This window comes from Hyla sarda, chromosome 5 (genome assembly GCF_029499605.1).
Source record: "Hyla sarda isolate aHylSar1 chromosome 5, aHylSar1.hap1, whole genome shotgun sequence".
Taxonomy (NCBI): domain Eukaryota; kingdom Metazoa; phylum Chordata; class Amphibia; order Anura; family Hylidae; genus Hyla; species Hyla sarda.
Window position 1 is genome coordinate 342,556,723 of NC_079193.1, and position 18,995 is coordinate 342,575,717.

The window sequence follows — 18,995 nt, forward strand, 5'->3', positions numbered from 1 at the left end:
TTAGTATAATCTCCAGTGCAGTACACAGAAGACTTAACTATGGCAGAAATATAAAAAAATTAAGACCTGTAAGAGTGCCCGCACATGTAGAAGTGGTGTGCAGCCTACTGTAGCATGAAAAAAGCAAAAAAAAAATAAAAACTAATAGTACATGTAAGTATATAATATGCGTTTTGGAAAACAAAGAGGCTGCTGCACTGGAATTTCCCAAGCAGAATTCCGCTTGGAAAATATGTGGTGTGAATGGGCCCCAAGAGCAAAGCTACCACATTGTGGTGAAATAGAAGTGATTTATGTATGTGTTTGCTTCACTTCAAAGGGGTTTATCTGATTTAAAAATAAGGGTTGGCTTTTGAATCATGTCTGGTGCTGCAGCTTAGCCCCATTCATGAATTCTACAGTACCCTTTTCTCTAGTTATGTCTTGCATTTCATATTGATGCACAACCCGGCTACAATAAGGTTATTATCACGTGATCATCTCGGCCCTGCCACAACATTTCCCCAGGAAAATCCACCATTCCGTGTTTTCTTGCCCTAAGAAGGATTCCGACAACCTTATCAGAGATCCGGACATATCTATCGAACAGTTCTCCGAAGGTGACCCGGACCTTGCCATTTTTCCCCGGTTTGGCCATGGTTGAAATGATAAAGCAAAGATCTCTCATCTCCCGGTGTATGTGTGCCTCGGCCCTCATGGCCCTTTCGGCAGTCTTGGTTCCATCTTTCGGACGCCCATACCCTTCTTCGCCCTTCTGCAGTCGCTGGGACATTGCGAATTCGTGGTCAAAGTCCTCACTGAACGGATTCAGCTTTTGGCTCAGGACATGATCCCCAGACCACTTCTCCCATTTCCCCTTGATGTTATTCACAGGGCTGTATCTTTTATAGGCTTTGTTGATGCCCTGAAGCTCTGCTACAGCTTTGTTGCTCCTGTAGATACAAAAAAAAATAGTTTTACATAAATATTTCACATGGATTTTTATGGGATGAATATGCCTATATAATGGTGCAGATGATTCCTTACATCCCTAAAACGGATGCAAAAATGCAGCAGATACCGACCATAAGCTCAATGCCTTACTGTGTAAATTGAGGTTTGTAGGCCAGGCTTTTGATGCCAGATCAATTACAGGAATGTTATGTTGCAAAGCTGTAGCATTGTGTTGGTATGCAATAGATTAGTTGGGTATTAAGCTACAAAACTCAGAGACAGGTGCTTATGGAAGATAATAGGCCGGTCATGCAACATAGTCATTTACGGTATGCAGAGCCAGACAAAGGTTGGAGGGTTCCCCATGCCATACATCGTATTTGGAATTTGGTGGGTGTTAAGTGAACCCTTCAGTACCCATAAAACCGCATTCTTGCCAATAGTCTTGTGTCTTACAGCGCAGAATCAGGGATGAGATGATGGAAATTTCAAAATGTTTTTAATGGTGTGCACAATGGCCAAATAGAACAGTATGGTTGCCTAAATAGGTATGGAACACTTTCTTTCCATAGGTCCAGGCGCCTTATGTGGCATGAAAAAGACAAGATGATCCAGCACTTGGAGAAATTGCAGCTTTATTGATGAATCCTCATTAAAAACAGCTTGAAACAACTTCAACATTTCACAAGGTCTGACAGATCTTGACGCGTTTCGAGCGCGAGCATGCACTCGAAACGCGTCAAGATCTGTCAGACCTTGTGAAGTGTTGAAGTTGTTTCATGCTGTTTTTAATGAAGATTCATCAATCAAGCTGCAATTTCTCAAAGTGCTGGATCATCTTGTCTTCTTCCTACCATTTGGACACGAAGAGTCTGGATGTGAATCCGTGCACGAGACATAGCAGGTGAGCCGGACTCTTTTCAAATTTGCCTAATGTGGCATGTATTGAGTGCCTAGGCCATCAGAGTTACTAGTGCTCCCTGTGGCAGGTGTAGAGAATGAGGGTCTCCAATCCCTATTCTGCCAGGTAAGGCTGCCACTGCACTCAAGTTGGTGGACATGTCATCCTTCAGAGGGGGAACATCATTCCCCAATAGGTTGTAGTTCCAATGGAGGGATCCCCCACCTTTTTGGATTACAATGTAGTGATACCTTAAAGTTCTCTAGTGATAAACAACCATAAAAATTAGGAGATTGCTGTTACATGGCTACATGAGTTACACACAACCCTCTGTAAACAGTGCCTAAACTACAAGATCCAGAACAGCACCCCCAGTGGCAAAATCCAAAGTAGGATACATTAAATTTCATAATGGATTTGAAAGTCTGCACAATGTATTTTATGTATTGTTCTTATTGCACGGATATGATAAAGAGTAATCTGAGATTAAACACTGATGAATAAGGGGATTGTTTCCTATAAACATTAGGCTTAACCAAATCTAGCTGACTGCCAGTAAATGTTCTGTGACCTTAATGCAAATTCATATTTTAACTTTTTTACTGGTCACGGACCTTGGCCCTCATTGTCTGTTACGCAAACATACTATGCCTCAGTCTACTTTGTGTGAACCTCCTCGCTTTACTTAGTAATGGCATATAACTGCAGGCTATATTAGGACTATAAGAGTTCTTAGTCCACACCTGCTGAAGCACTTCTTGGCCTTAGGACTTGTAATGGATCTAATGTCCTGTGCACAGAGCTTCTGGAGAAGTGTCTTTAATGCTTTTTGTTCGATTTGTATGAAATGCAGCAGATATATAACTTTTTAAATTGTACACATCTGGTGGTAAAGTACTGTATTATGCCTCAATACTTAGCCATAATACGGATATGCACGAGACCAAAATAGTGTACGGACATCTCACAAACACACAGGTGGTCGTGTGTGCCTGTGACTTATCTTTTGAAGTCTAAGGCTAGGAATGCATGGCAACTTTGCCTGCGACTTAAGTCATGCCTGTGATCTGACATGGTGATCTTTTTGGCTGCGCAAAAATCACCATGTGGCCCAAGCCTCAGGTAGCCACTCCCCATAACTACTATAGACTACTGTTGAGAGGACTTTGGACTACTTTTATATGTGGTTGTAATAGGGTTCAGTTGGGGTCCAGGTCAAAAAGAGGGACCCTTGTTCCACCTTGGTGATCACTAGGATCTGATATTCACCATCATGCTGTAATAAACATAGCAATGCCTAGAAGCAGGCTTAGTAAATTCTGTGATCAAGTGAGTGGGACACAAGTGCAATATCTATCACAGGTGCTACAAAAAGAATGGCATGTGCAAATTTAAACAGTGCACAACCTGACTGCAGCACTGGACACCTTCAAACAAGTGATCGACAGGGAAACCTAGAGCTAATCTTACATCCTGGAGATCTGATTAAAAAGTGATCCTAGTTGACACACTGGTTCTATATACACATTTATGATAAATATCCTCTTATAGTATTCTTAACACAGCAACATAGCTAAATGTGCAACTACTTACGCTGAAGGTGGCCGTTTAATCCTGGCTGTGTCTTCCTTTTTCTCTTCTATCACATCTGTCTTCTCCAGTTCTGTCTTTGTGTCTCCCTCATTTTCTCCATACCCGCTGTCTTCAGTTTCCAGACTTTCACTTCGACATTCAGCAAGTTTTGGTAAAGACCTCGAAGCTTCCTCTGGTTCTTCACCATCATCATTTTCCATTTGCTTCCAGCCTTTTGTGAGTTGTGAGACCAAATTGGAGCATTTCCTTCTCCTTGTCGGAGACCCATGCAGTAACTTGTCCACCGCCGAGTCATCGTTTTTGTTGTGTATTTGCGTGCTGGGGTCTTTCTCATACTTTTCAGTCAATGAGCCAATGTCCATTCCTCTTTCTTGAGCTTTGCTGGAAAAGCTTTTGGTCACCGCTTTGGTTTTTATGTGGGTCTCTGCTATAACTTCTGAGGGACATGTGGCTTCCTTTTTAGGTTCAATAACAGCAATAGGCCTGGTCTTCACCTCCAAGGTTGATATGTGATTTTCAGGATCATTTTCTTCACCTGGGGTCCAACCTGAAGGTTCTTGTGCTTGTTTTGTTGAGTGCTCTGATGCCCATTGCTGCCAACCTCTGGTTAAGCTGGAAACCAATGTTGCCGTTTTAATCTTCTTAACAACTCTTTGAAGGGGTTTCATGGTTTTGTTGTCATCAGGAGCCATCTTGTTGTCCTAAAGTCGTCTTATAATCATGAATCCACGCTTTTGGTTCAGTTCTAACAATGAAGCGAAGAGCTGCCCGGCTTTTAAATAGGCTGGGGGCTTTATGTTCTTGGAAAATATGTCAAGCATTCGTGACCAAGAGAGATGGCTGTTGTGACACTGTTACTTTTTACAGAGCAAAGGATTACGTTTCATCACACTGGCAGATGGAAATTACAGATGGTAAACAAGGAATACATGATGCATATTGTATATACTGTAGCCTTGTCCTTTAAGATTTGCAATATTGAACTGTTACATATTCTGATATCCTCATTTTCCTGAGTTAAAAGCATGCTAAGTCAAATCATTTAAGTCTTTTTAATTTTCTTTTAATCTTTTAACTATAGGAAAGGCTTGCTACAAGTAATATTACCAAACATGTCAGAGCAAACAGATACTTCACCAATACCCAAGGTGAAGGGCTAAATAAATATGAAGATTAATATAGAGAATTAATATTGTAAAATTTATTTCTAAATGTATTACTATTTTTATCACTATCTTAATATAAATTCTATATCTTTTATTCATCTATATATCCATTTAGCCCTTGAGCACGGATTTATGATTGGTTTATTTAAGTCAAATCTTTGCCGTAATAGACCTTTTTCTACTGTTTTATTCTTTAGAGGTGGAACGATAATAATATTTTGTTATTGCACATTTATTCTTTATAGAACTAAACAATACCTACAAATGCAGAGATGGGACTCTTCAGCTATGAAAAAATGGAAGGGTTCTTCAAATCTCTATGAATTCAGAAGGCTCTAAGGCATTGAAATCATTTGTTCCATAAAAGAGTTATATTTTTATTACCAGAATAGTTAAAGGGTTATCCAGGATTAGAAAGACCAGGCTGATTTCCAAAAACAGTGCAACGCCTGTCCCCAGGTTGTGCCTGGTATTGCAGCCCAGTTGCATTAAAGTGAATGGAGCCAGGTTGTAATACCACACAAGACCTGAAGACAGGGGTGATGCTGTTTTTAAAACAACAAAAAAAATTGTTCCTTTTTTTTATTCCTGGATAACCATTTTAAATAACAACCTGAAGAGGATAAAATGTTAAAGGGGTACTCTGGTGGAAAACAGCCGTCACGCCCCCTCCCATAGACTTGCATTGAGGGGGCAGGGCTATGATGTTATGAGCTCCCGACACCGGCTTCAGCGTTCGGAACAGTTTGTTTCAAATGCTAAGCAGCAGAGTACCCCTTTAACTCGTGATGACATAAAACAGGAATGTGCACTTGTTCTTGGACAATAAGCCGACACTCTAATTTTAGCCCATTGCACATAGCGGAGTGAAGACATTTTCCTAACATAATATAGGAATAAGCTTGTGATTCTTGGTGTACTACTGCTACCTCTCTATGGTTGTGATTCAGTCGACTAAACGTTCAGTACCGTCTGTGGAATGAAACCAGATACCGTCATGAGATATGAGGGGTCGCTGACTGCACAGATGACTGAGTGCTCGGCCTCAGTACTTTTCCACAGTGAAGAAATATACTTGTGCATTCTAACTAGTAAGAGAAATAGCAGGCGGCACTCAGGAACCTTGCAAATAAAATCTGCTTCTTTATTTCCTCATAGCAAATCTCAGATAAAGAGGAGCACAAACGCCAACCGTTTCATGTCTCAAAGAACGCTTTTTCAAGGTAGTGTGGGTAAAGAGGAACACCTAATTTAACCCATTAAATGCCACTCCCATTCAGCACATAACTAACCCCCTGTGCACAGACAAAAACACATAGTGAGATTATATATTATCAAAATGTAAAAACAATGTTTATAGAAGATCATATTACCAATGCTATAATACAAACAATGATTGCATAGTATAAAGAATAGATCAATTTAATCTACAAAAATAAGGACAGATTATCACAATCATTAAGACCTAAGATACCAGTGGCATTTGTATGCAGGATCCACATTGCTTCTGCTTGTAGCAGTCTAGTATGTCTGTCTGTTCCACTGTCTGTTTGATGTATATGTTGCAGACCCCTAAATCGTATGTTCTTGGTATCCCTCGCATGATGGTTATTTATGTGTGTGTAATAAAGCGGGGGCACCCCTTGACAGTACGTAACGAATGCAGGTGTTCTCTGAACCTATGAAAAAGCGGACGGATAGTTTTACCAATATACTACATCTGACCGACCTGTGATAAAATCTGAAACTGCATGTCTCACTGGACCTAACTGTATAACCCATGAAGTGTACATGTGTGCACAAAATGAACAATTTTTGCAACAGAAGTTGCCTCTTGGCAAATCCCATTGCAACCAATTAGTCTTTTTGTTCCCCTCTAAATATCCACTTTTTACTAGCACATCCCTTTAGTTTCTCATTCTTCTAAAGGATACCAAGTCGCGATCAGATTGTAAAACATGCCAATTCCTGTGAATGGCATTTTTCACACAGTCCGATACGGGACTAAACTCCAAAAGAAAAATAACTTTTTTTTTTTTTTTTTTTTGTTCCTCTCTCTGCCACTCCTGCCGAAGATCAACTTTTTCCTATCCTGTCCATTGGCCCTTTCAAATGCTTCACGAATAGTTTTTTCGTTATAACCTCTATCTCTTAGTTTATGCATTAACGTAAAAGCCTGTAGAAGAAAAACCACATGGTCTGAATTGTTTCTTTTAAGTCTTAGGAATTGTCCATACGGCAGTGACCAGTCACATGTGGCAGGTGGAAGCTACCGTTTTGCAATAGTGCATTGGTTGCGGTCGGTTTTTCATACCCCTGTACCTTCATGCCTTTCCTCAGTGACTTACAGTTCAAGATCCAAGAATTGTACCCTCTTATTACCGAAATTCGTAGTAAATTGCATGTTCATATTCAGATACTGGATGAATTCATCAAAATTGTTTTTGTGTGCTAGCCCATGATAGGAGCACATCATCTATGTACCTCATCCAGTGGCGGATATATTTAAAGTATTGATTCTGAGGGCCATAGACGACGTGCTCCTCCCACAGTGCCAAAAAAATTATGGAATAAGATGGTGCCACTGGCGTGCCCATCGCCGTACCCATCTGTTGGGCATACCAGGTGGTACCAAACCTAAAAGCATTATGCTCTAAAATGAACAATAGTGCCTCACATATGAATTCTGCACATACTTCATCCTTGCTCGCTTGTTTAAGGAACGTACGCACCGCATTGATGCCATCTTCATGGCGAATATGGGTGTATAATCCAACCCTGTCAATGGTGACTAGGGAATATTCACCCTACTTGTGCATTTAATGCATTATAATCCATAGGCTGGCTTCACATTGCGCAAAATGCGGTGTATATTTGCCACAAAAATGTCACCGTAATCTGCAAAATGCAGCCACATTTTGAAGGAATATCAGTGTGCGCAAAATGTAATACACACAAAAAAATTTTATGCCCCGTTTACTGGCCAATTATTTCAGTATTCTTTTATATAATTCCATGCAGTAGCAGATATTTTTTAATTGCATGTGTGTGTAATATATATATGTAACACAATTACCCCAAAGCACATAGCCTGGGGTACAGATATCCCTATATGGTAGGATTCCCTAAAAACTTAACTTTTATTATTAAACTTTAAACTTAATAAATCAAAAAAATTGGTGCTCAAAAGTGAGTTTAAAATTACATGTAGTATATGCCCATTCTGATCATATTAACAGGTGGAACACCACTCTCATATGTAATAGTAGTGGGAAATATGTGTGTTAACCCACTTGGATTGGCATATATCTCATGCGTTTAAAAACGTTAGATGCCTCCCCTACATGATTCGGTGAAACATCACCGTCATCAGGAGGTGTGGCAACACTTGTGATTAGTCTAATATAAATATATATACACACACACGGTCGTAAATGTTGGCACCCCTGAAATTTTTTAAGAAAATTAAGTATTTCTCACAGAAAAGGATTGTAGTAACACATGTTTTGCTATACACATGTTTATTCCCTTTGTGTGTATTGAAACTAAACCAAAAAAGGGAGGGAAAAAAAAGCAAATTGGACATAATGTCACACCACACCAAACTCCAAATATGGGCTGGACAAAATTATTGGCACCATTAACTCAATATTTGGTTACACGCCCTTTGGAAGAAATTACTGAAATCAGTTGCTTCCTATAACCACCAATAAGCTTCTTACACCTCTCAGCTGGAATGTTGGACCACTCTTCCTTTGCAAACTGCTCCAGGTCTCTCTTATTGGAAGGGCACTTTTTCCCAACAGCAATTTTAAGATCTCTCCACAGGTGTTCAATGGGATTTAGATCTGGACTCATTGCTGGCCACTTCAGAACTCTCCAGCACTTTGTTGCCATCCATTTCTGTGTGCTTTTTGCCGTGTGTTTGGGTTTATTGTCCTGCTGGAAGATCCAAGATCTTGGACACAAACCCAGCTATTTGACACTGGGCTGTACAGTGCGACCCAAAATCCATTGGTAATCCTCAGATTTCATGATGCCTTGCACACATTCAAGGCAACGAGTGCCAGAGGCAGCAAAACAACCCCAATACATCATTGAACCTCCACCATATTTGACTGTAAGTACTGTGTTCTTTTCTTTGTAGGCCTTATGTTTTCGGTAAACAGTAGAATGATGTGCTTTACCAAAAAGCTCTACCTTGGTCTCCTCTGACCACAAGATGTTTTTCCAGAAGGATTTTGGCTTAAGTTCATTTTGGCAAAATGTAGTCATGCTTTTTTTTGTCTGTCAGAAATGGGGTCCTCCTGGGTCTCCTGCCATAGTACTTCATTTCATTTAAATGTCGATGGATAGTTTTGCGCTGACACTGATGCTTCCTGAGCCTGCAAGGCAGCTTGAATATATTTGGAACTTGTTTGGGGCTGCTTATCCACAATCCAGACTATCCTGCTTTGACACCTTTTTTATCAATTTTTCTCTTCTGTCCACACCCAGGAAGATTAGCTACAGTTCCATGGGTTGCAAACTTCTTGATAATGTTGCGCACTGTGGACAAAGGCAAATCTAGATCTCTGGAGATGGACTCAGATAGTTCTCTTCTCTTGTTGTCCATGCTTAGTGTGGTACACACACACACTATGCAAAGATTAGGTGAACTTCTATCCTTTTTATCTGCTTTCAGGTGTGGTTTTTATATTGCCCACACCTGTTACTTGCCCCAGGTGAGTTTAAAGGAGCATCACATGCTTGAAACAATCTTATTTTTCCACAATTTTGAAAGGGTGCCAATAACTTTGTCTAAACCATTTCTGGAGTTTGGTGTGACATGATGTCCGATTGGCTTTTTTTTTCCCTCCCTTTTTTGGTTTAGTTCCAATACCCACAAAGGGAATAAACAGGTGTATAGCAAAACATGTGTTACTGCTATCCTTTTCTGTGAGAAATACTTCACAGGGGTGCCAAATAATTTCAGTGGCCGCGATGGGGCCGTGGCTCGACCTTTATCCTAATAAGGAGGAGGCCGATCAATTGCGTTTTGGGTTTTCTTTTGTTTTTTTCATCCCATTTCTGTGTGACAGTGCCCCCCGTTTTTCTCCTAATCTCAAGTCCGCTAGGGATCATCCGGTTGTTTAGTGGGAAACATTGGCGGATGAGGGCTGGATGAAAGGTCCTTTCCTGTCCCCTCCTTTTCCGAATCTCAGGGTTTCCCCCTTGGGTTTGGTGCCTAAGAAGGAGGAAAAATTTTGGTTGATCCACCATTTGTCACATCCTGTGGGTTCGTCAGTCAACTATGGTGTTCCGTAAGAGGAATCTTTTGTGCAATACGTGTCGTTTGACCGGGCAGTGCAGTTGGTGTGGAAAGCGGGCAAAGGGGCGTTGCTGGCCAAGTCTGATGTGGAGGCGGTGCACCCTGAGTGTTATCACCTGTTGGGTTGTTGTTTAGATTTTTTATGATGCATGCCTCCCGATGGGTTGCTCCATATCGTGCCACTATTTTGAAATGTTCGGTTCTTTCCTTAAATGGGTGGTGCGGCATGAGAGCGGTTCTTCGGCGGTCACGCATTATTTGGATGACTTTCTTTTTGTTGGTCCTGGAGATTCTGGTTTGTGCCATTTTTTTGCTTGACACCTTTAGTTTTTCATGGACCGTTTTGGGGTCCCTTTGTCCGAGAAAAGGACAGTGGGCCCTTGTTCGGTGTTTTGATTTTTTTTTGGAATTGAGAGAGACTCGCTGGCCATGGTCTTCAGCCCTCCCGGGTGACGACGTGGCGAAACTGTGTTCTTTGCTGTCCTGTTTTCTTGGGGCCCACAAGGTGTCTCTGGTTCAGTTCTAGTCCCTGCTGTTTATTGAATTTTGGGTGTAGGATCATGCCTATGGGCCATGTTTTTTCCCGCAGGTTTTCATTGGCCACTAAGGGTGTGAGGCATCCAAGCCACCGCATCCATGTAACTAGGACGCTGAAGGCTGACATTTCGGTCTGGCTGGGTTTTTTGGAAATGTACAACGGGCGGACTTGTTTTCCGTCTCCTGTTGTGACGAATGGGGAACTCGCCCTGTTCACGGATGCGTCCGGTTCTGTTGGTTTCGGGGCGGTGTTTTTTTCCCGGTGGTGCGCTGAGGCGTGGCCTGAAACTTGTCAATCTTTGGATTTTTGTCGCAATTTAGTATTGCTAGAGCTTTTCCCCATAGTGGTGGCTGTGGAACTTTGGGGGAGCGAATTGAGTGACCGCCGGGTCTGTTTTTGGTCAGACAATATGGGTGTTGTTAATGTAATTAATTCTCTTAATTCCAGTTCCCCTCCTGTGATCAACCTATGCTGTTTGGAGTTTAATGTTTATTTCAGGGCTCAACACGTCCCTGGCGTGGGCGGAGTGGTTGAAGTTGGTGGGAGGCCGTCATATATCTGGTGTTGTGTCTAATAGGCTGCAGGTCACGCTGTGCTCTAAACGGGTGTCTGGTGCTCTTGCTGTGCGGCGTATGGCGGGAGTGGCCTTTTTTTTTAATTTTCAGCTTTTGGGTTTGTCAGCACTAACCTTTTTGTTATCCGCCAGGCCCTGAAAGGCTGGGCTCTGGATCAGGTTAGCCTTGATGTACGGCGCCCAATTTTGTATCCGTTTTTGGGTCGTTTGGTGGGGCTACAGGCACGGTCTGTTCCTCACCTTTTTGAGGCGTTTTTTTCCACGGCTCTTGCGTTGGCTTTTTTTGGTGCGTTGAGAATTGGGGAACTTCTTCCTCCTTCCCGTCTCTGTCCTGGAGGGCCCGGGGAGTCGGATGTATTTTTGGGTGACAATTTTGTGTGGTTGCATATCCGATGGCCTAAGACCGATCAGGCGGGGCGGGGCACGTTGCTGGTGCTGTATGCGGTGTCCAGAGACGTGTGTCATTTCCCTTGTTGTCCTCTTATTTTGCCGCGGGGCCCCTCTTTTTTCTTTTGCACGAGGACGTCTCCCGGCTTACCCAGTTTCAGTTTTTTGCCGGTTTTTCGGCGTTGCCTTACTTTGGTGGGTTTGGATTTTCGCGAGTTTGAAACTCACTCTTTTCGTGTTGGTGCTGCTACAGAGGCGGCGAGGGCTGGGCTGCCTGAGTCGGAGGTGCAGCGTGTGGGGCGCTGGAGATCTGCGCGCTATTCCCAGTATATACGCCCTGATTTGATGGTTGACATGTGAATTTTGTTTGAAGGCGGCTCTCAGCCGGTGGTGTGGGCGTTCGGACCGTGTTTCGGGTGAGTCAGTGAGCGGAGGTGCGTCCTGGCTGCAGGAACCTTGGATTTCAAGGCGTGGAGATCTGCTGGGGTGGTATCAGGTGATTGAGGTGGCCCATGTTCTGGCCGAGGTGGTGAGCATTGGTCGGTTATCCTGGGGTCCAGTGCTGCTTGCGTTACACGTCGGGGATAATGATCTCTTTTCCACCCCTCTGGCGGAGCTCCTGACAATGATGAGATTGGATTGCATCAGGTTCACTGGTTTCTTCTCAGAGCTCCTCCTGATGTGGTCTGAGATCGTTCCTCAGGCAGTGTGGCATTGGGCGCGAGATCCGGGGGCTGTGGAGAGGGCACGCCAGACGGTGAACGCGAACATGTCTCGTTTCTTGCGGCTCCATTTCGGCGTGGTGGTCCGGCACGTTCGCTTAGAGGGGGACAACAACAGTTCTTTGCTCGGGTCGGATGGTGTTCATCTGACAGATATTGGGCTCAATATCTTCTTGGCGGGATTGCAGAACGGCTTTGAGGACTGCCTGTATGTCCTGGGTGGGGGTCGGAGCCCAGTGTAGGGCTAACTGGTCTCCTCTGTGGCTGAGAAGTAGAAGGTGAAAGCGGGGTCAGCCCAGGGTAGACCTGCACACAGGACGGTGAGGCAGCTATGTTTATAAAGTTAAATTATTGTTGAGAGTTATTTATTATAAATAAAGCTGTGGCCACTCCTCACCCACACAAGTTAAACTTTTGTTTGTTTCAGTTATTTATATAATTATTTATTGTAGTAGGGGGGGAGGGGTAGTTATAGTTATTAGAAGGTATGTGGGTCTCAACAGTCATGGGCTCAACATACGATGGTGCCAACATACAAAGGTTGCCCTGGAACCAATTAATATCGTATGTTGAGGGACCACTGCACAGGACACACAATAAACAGTAATAAGAAAGCCGCTCCTTCTGGCACAGAGAGCAGCATAGGACATGTACAGATAGAAGCTTATTATATATGTAGTACAAATAGCTAGCAGCTTTGTTTCCCTGAAAATAAGACCTAGTAGAAGTTGTGCTGAATTGCTAAATATAAGGCCTCCCCGAAAGTAAGACCTAGCAAAGTTTTTTTGTTTGGAAGCCTACCCGCTGAACAGAAAACCAGAGCATGCAGATGTAGAACTGCACAGAGTCTGCGGTTATCCGGTTGCCTGCCGCCATACCGTACGCTATCTCTGCTGTCCTGTACGAGTGTGCTGTCGTGACCTCCCCCTGGTGGCCGGAAGCCGCCATACCATACAGTCTGTCCCTGCTGTGCGAGTCTGCTGTGATGAGCTCCCCCTGGTGACTGAAAGCTGCAATACCATCCCTCTGTACAAGAGGTCCAGGAACTGCTGTGGGAGATCGTTACAGTGTGTGGGAGCCAGGTACTTTACAGCACTTTATTTTTTTTGTTTGTTTGTTCAACAATAAATATGGGCCAGCAGAAGCGAGAAACGGCAATGTTGCCTGCAAGACATCCCTGTACCTTGTCCGTCCGTTCCTGTCTGTATGCATCGCACTTTCTTATGGAATAAGAATAAAGAAGAAAGTTTAACGGCTATGGTGAGTGCCCTGCCTTCTTTTCTATATGCTGTGTTTATAAATAAATGTGAATTCTTCTTCATGGAAAAATAAGACCTCCCCCTGAAAATAAGACCTAACACATCTTTAGGAGTAAAAATTAAAATAAGACAGTCTTATTTTCAGGGAAACACGGTACTAGATGCAACACAGTTAGCAGCATCATAGTGTGTGTGTGTGTATGTATATATATATATATATATATATATATATATATATATATATATATATATATATATATATATATATATATATATATATAATATATATATATATAATATATATATATATATATAATATTATACACACACACACACAGATAGCTAGAACCATAGTATGTGTTTTACAAATAGATAGCAGCAGCATGCATGGAGTAAAAACATATCAAAATAGTAGATGTAGCACAAATAGCAGATAAGGTAGAAATAGCAGCATAAGACATGTAGTGCAAATACTGTATATAGAATGGATAACAGATGGTGACATAGTAGATGTGGTTCTGAATTGTGCCCACCAGCCAGGTCAGCCTGCAAAAACTTAAAGAAGAAGTCCAGTGGTAAGAAATTTATCCCCTGTCAACAGGATAAGGGATAAATGTTTGATTGCGGGGGGTCTGACCACTGGGAACCCCGCGATCTCCCATACGGGGCCCCAGTCAGTTGATCGTGGGGCTGTTATAACCCTAGGGGCAGATGTTATTAACCCCTACTTGTCGTGACGCCAGGGCATGGTTTAGCTTTAACCACCCGAAGGGAATACCGCTGGTCCTGAGCTAGGCACGGGGACAATGAGGACACTGATGCTAAGTTACGGACAACGGTAGCTTTACTGAGGGTAGACCGATGACACAGTCTATGCAGTACAGCCAATATCCCAAGGAAGTGACCAGTGACACAGGGGGACCTTGCTGGGACTTGCAGTATGTAGAGACATTTTAGTGCAGGCCACGGTGACAATATAGAAGACTTGACTGACAATTGACATGAAGATGACTTTAAGTTCACTTGTGGCTGCAGGCTTGAGGCCTCCAATGCTCTCTGGACACACTCTGCTATCCTGCTGAGGCCCAGTGCAGTTGTCTCAATGAGCTAAGAGAGATTGCAGCCCCTCCCCTGGTTTTATAGGGGGGCTGTGTAAGGAGCCCATAGGTCACTTGTGGGGTCACCTGGTCACTAGTACCTCCTGGGTAACAATCACATGTAACAGCTATTAAAGAAACAGTACATTTTATTATACAACTTATGTACATAGGGGATAACACACAAAGGGGGCCCTGGGGACATGGAGAGACTCTGCCTGACAGGGCAGGAGAAGTACGGGGACACACCATCCTGTACTGGGCAATCACAAACTCCCCCTCTTTAATGGAGTGGTCCCCGACGCCCAGTCCTGGAGGGTGGAGGACTGGAATGACCACAGGGGCCACAGACAGTTTCTGCGGGATTTCAAACAACATCCATTTCCAGGTCTGATGTAGATGAACAGAGGAACACAAGAGTCCATGTAGCATAACATTTCCTTACACGCTCAAAACATGTGAGGGGTATTAGTCCTAGTAACTGCTTTAGAACTATATAGAACTATATAGTAACTGCTTTAGAACTATAGAACAATATACATTACTTTTTTTTTTTATTGGGCTGCTGGAGGCTTTTTCCCCTCACACTTCCCCCAAAAAAATTCATGGCGAAACAAAAAAAAAATCAATGTGCGACAAAATCGAAGAAAAAAACGCCATTTTGTAACTTTGGGGGCTTCCGTTTCTACGCAGTGCATATTTTGGTAAACATTACACCTTCTCATTATTCTGTAGGTTCATATGGTTAAAATGATACCCTACTTATATAGGTTTGATTTTGTCGTACTTCTGGAAAAAATCATAACTACATGCAGGAAAATTTATACGTTTAAAAATGTCATCTTCTGACCCCTATAACTTTTTTATTTTTTCACGTACAGGGCGGTATGATGACTCACTTTTTGCGCCGTGATCTGAAGTTTTTATCGGTACGATTTTTGTTCTGATCTGACTTTTTGATCACTTTTTATTCATTTTTTAATGGTATAAAAAGTGACCAAAATACGCTTTTTTGGTCTTTGGAATTTTTTTACTTGTACCCCATTGTCCGCGTGGTTTAATTAACGATATATTTGTTTTTATTTTTATTTACACTTTTATTTTTTTTTATGGGAAAAAGGGGGTGATTCAAACTTTTATTAGGGAAGGGGTTAAATGACCTTTTATTAACACTTTTTTTTAACTTATTTTTTGCAGTGTTATAGGTCTCATAGGGACCTATAACACTGCACACACTGATCTCTTACACGGATCGCTGGCGTGTATTAACTGGTGTGGTGACTAAGGTTGGCTGCAACGGTCCCGGGGTTGGCACAATACAGAAGATTGTACGTTGGCTGGGAGAGAACATTGGAACATCCATGGATGGATAGATCCCCTCTCCTTGCACGTACTCCTGTGTAGGTCTGACTGCTGGAGGAGAAGGTACGGTGAGAACGGGTAGGTCTTCTTTGTGATATAGCTTATTTCTGTTACGATGGACAACTTGCTTCTTGTACCCAAGTTTTTGTACCTCGTACACGTCAGTCTGGATAGGGTACGGACGTCACTGTGTGTGGTTTTGTCTCCCAGATTGAGTCCAGTTTGAGTTCTCAGGAACTTCCGCAGCCAGAGTTGGTCACCTAGCTGGAGGGGTTTAGCAGAGGCATGACAATTATAATCTTGCTATTGTCTTTGTTGGCAAAAAGATGGGCGAGGCTCAACAATCTCTTTTGCTTCTTGTATCCTTGGATGGTCAGAGACCCACTCCATGGAGGCTTGCGAGGAATTATTGAATGGGGCCTGAAGCCCAAACATCCGCACTTTTGGCAGCTGCCCATGCCGCCCCATAATCGGGTAGAAAGGAGTGTACCCTGTAGAACAATGGGCCTTGTTGTTATAAATCTCCAACAATTTGGGCAACAATTGGGGCCACTCTTCATGCTTGGATAAAGAAGCTGCTCGCAACATGTGGATGAAGACTGGATTGATGCGCTCACAGAGCCTGTTCCCTTAGGGATGGTAAGCTGAAGTCCGAAGTTTCTTACAGGTGTGGAACTGACACAGCTCCTGGAAGAGTTGGTCCATTAGGACAGACTCCGGACACCCAAGGGTTTGCACCCAATTGGAGTAGAACATTTGGGCCGCTGTCTTGGCTGTAAGGTCTTTAATGGGTACCATGACAACCCATTTGGAGTAGTGATCCACCATGGTGAGAACATTAGTGTACCCGGACTGGGTAGGAGACAACTTGACATGGTCTAGCCCGACCAACTGATTAGGCCTTTCACTCTGGATGGAGTGGAGGGGTGCTCTTGCATCCTTGTGCACATTGTGACGTTGCAGACTGCACACTCACTGGACCATTTCTCAATGTTGCTCCGCATTCCAATCCGGTAAAATCTTCACCTGACAGTAGCCTCGGTCTTGTGGACTCCAAAGTTTCCCGACTGATCATGATATGCGTTGATGACCATCGCCGTGTCTCTCGGGGAACCAGAATCTGATTAAGTCAATCACCAGAGACCAGATCCAAAGAATTTCAGTACAACAGTTCCTAATGCACGAACAGTCGCTTCCTCTGTCGCCACAGACGTTTCAACTTGTAGTTACACTGGGCCCGGCATAGACGGGTTGGTACCTTTTCATCAGGAGGTAGTCCAACAGATCCCCCATGACTCGACTTTTGCTTTATGTAGAGTCTTCCAGGTGTATAGGTCTTCTTGGACCTTCTCGGACCTGGGTTCGCCATCCTCAAGGGCGGTCACAAAATTTTGATTCACAAACTTCTGGTAAAATGGGGGCATCTCCACGTCTTCCCACTAGTCTTCGACAGGTGGTTCTTCGCTGGGGGTCATCCGAGACAGTACATCGGCATTGACATTTGACTTGCTGTTCCTGTACTGGATGGTGAAACTGTGTAATTGGCCAATCTTGAGGCCCAACCCTGCTTGTTGGCACCCAACTTGGCAGTATTCAGATGGGCCAACAGGTTATTATCTGTAGACAGTGAATTGCGTGGCAGCCAAGTAATCCTTAAACTTTTCAATCACGGCCCATACGAGGGCGAGAAGTTCCAGCTTGAAGGAGCTGTAGTTTGCATTGTTTTTTTCTGCTCCTCGCAGGTTATGACTGGCATAGGCTATCACATGCTCTTGCCCTTCTTGCACGTGGGACAGTACAGCTCCCAGACCTTCGATACTGGCATCAGTATATAGCCAGAACGGCTGACTGTAGTCTGGATACGCCAGGATGGGTTGTTCTGTCAGCAGACGTTTAAGAGCTTGGAACGCTGTATCTTGCTCTTCGGCCCATTCAACAGGAAGTCTTCCACTGTAGTCCTCCTTCGCCTTACCCCGCCGGAGATCTTTGAGGGGTTCTGCAATCTGGGCAAAGTGGGGAATGAAGCGGCAGTAGTAGCCGGCAAAGCTTCTGACCCAGGGAGCTTCTGACATCTTAGCTTCTGGGTAGGCCAGTTCTTGACAACCTCCACCTTTTCAGGATTAGGCTGGACTCCCTTGGCACTGACGACATGACCTAGGTAGTGTACCTGGGGCTTAAGCAAATGACACTTCGACAGATTAATCTTCAACCCATGTTTGATCAGGACTTGGAAGATGTCTGACAGATGACTGAGGTGCTCTTGGTAGGACTTGGAATACACTATTACCTTGTCCAGGTACAATAGGACACTTGGAACAGTGTCTGGGCCATCTGAATTTTCAATCAAATGCTGGAATGCAGCAGGGGCATTACAGAGCCCAAAAACTCGAACAGTCCCATGGGTGTCACAAAGGCGGTCTTTTATCTGTCCTCAACGGCCATAGGCACTTCCAAATATCCGCTAGTTAAGTCCAGGGTGGAGAAGTAAGCAGCTGACCAGAGGGCTGTGAGTGACTCTTCGATTCGGGGTAGAGGATAAGCTTTCTTATGTGTGACATTGTTAAACTTCCTGTAGTCAACACAAAGCGGATAGTTCAATCTTTTTTCTTGACCAGAACAAGGGGCGCCGCCCAGGGACTCTGACTTTTCTGAATGACGTTCGCCTCTTTCATATCGGCCAGCATCTTCTTGACTGTCTGATACATGCCTGGCGCGACGGGACGGTGTCTTTCTTTAATAGGTGGTTTGTCGCCGTGAGGATTCTGTGTTGGATCATAGACGTATATCCAAAGTCTGTAGGTTCTTTACTTTAAAGCCTTGTGGTACCTTTTTGGTGACATTGACGACTCCCTTGACTTTATCCCTTGGGGTAGTATCATCTCCTACTTGAAGTTGTGCCCACCAGGGCTCAGGAGTATTTGCACCGGATGCTTCAGCCACTTGGGCTGCATACTGTCGGGCCACCTTGCATTCTGTTAGGATGTCCCTTGACTCTATGAGATACAGCTGGGCGACTGGGGTGTATTTAGGTAACACAGTAGCAGCATCAGACAGATTGACTAACCGGATTGGGACTTCTGTTGATAAGTTTGACTAGGCTTCACGCAGCTCGGACAAGGGGATGATCTTCCAGTTGCATAGGTTCCAGCAGG

General features: G+C 43.6%; 1 protein-coding gene across 1 annotated transcript; it reads right to left on the reverse strand.

Annotated features, from left to right (window-relative positions):
* Positions 1 to 428: 428 nt before the first annotated feature.
* Positions 429 to 4,301, reverse strand: ABRA (actin binding Rho activating protein). The gene is made up of 3 exons (XM_056522579.1): positions 3,428 to 4,301; positions 2,578 to 2,580; positions 429 to 932 (listed from the first exon to the last, which is right to left on the reverse strand). Exons 1-3 carry the CDS (start codon positions 4,117 to 4,119, stop codon positions 452 to 454), a joined length of 1,176 nt encoding a protein of 391 aa, XP_056378554.1. The 5' UTR covers positions 4,120 to 4,301; the 3' UTR covers positions 429 to 451.
* Between the last annotated feature and the right edge of the window lie 14,694 nt (positions 4,302 to 18,995).

Excerpts from the sequence above, each read along its gene's own strand:
- ABRA (XM_056522579.1), bottom strand. The coding sequence starts at position 4,119 with ATGGCTCCTGATGACAACAAAACCATGAAACCCCTTCAAAGAGTTGTT.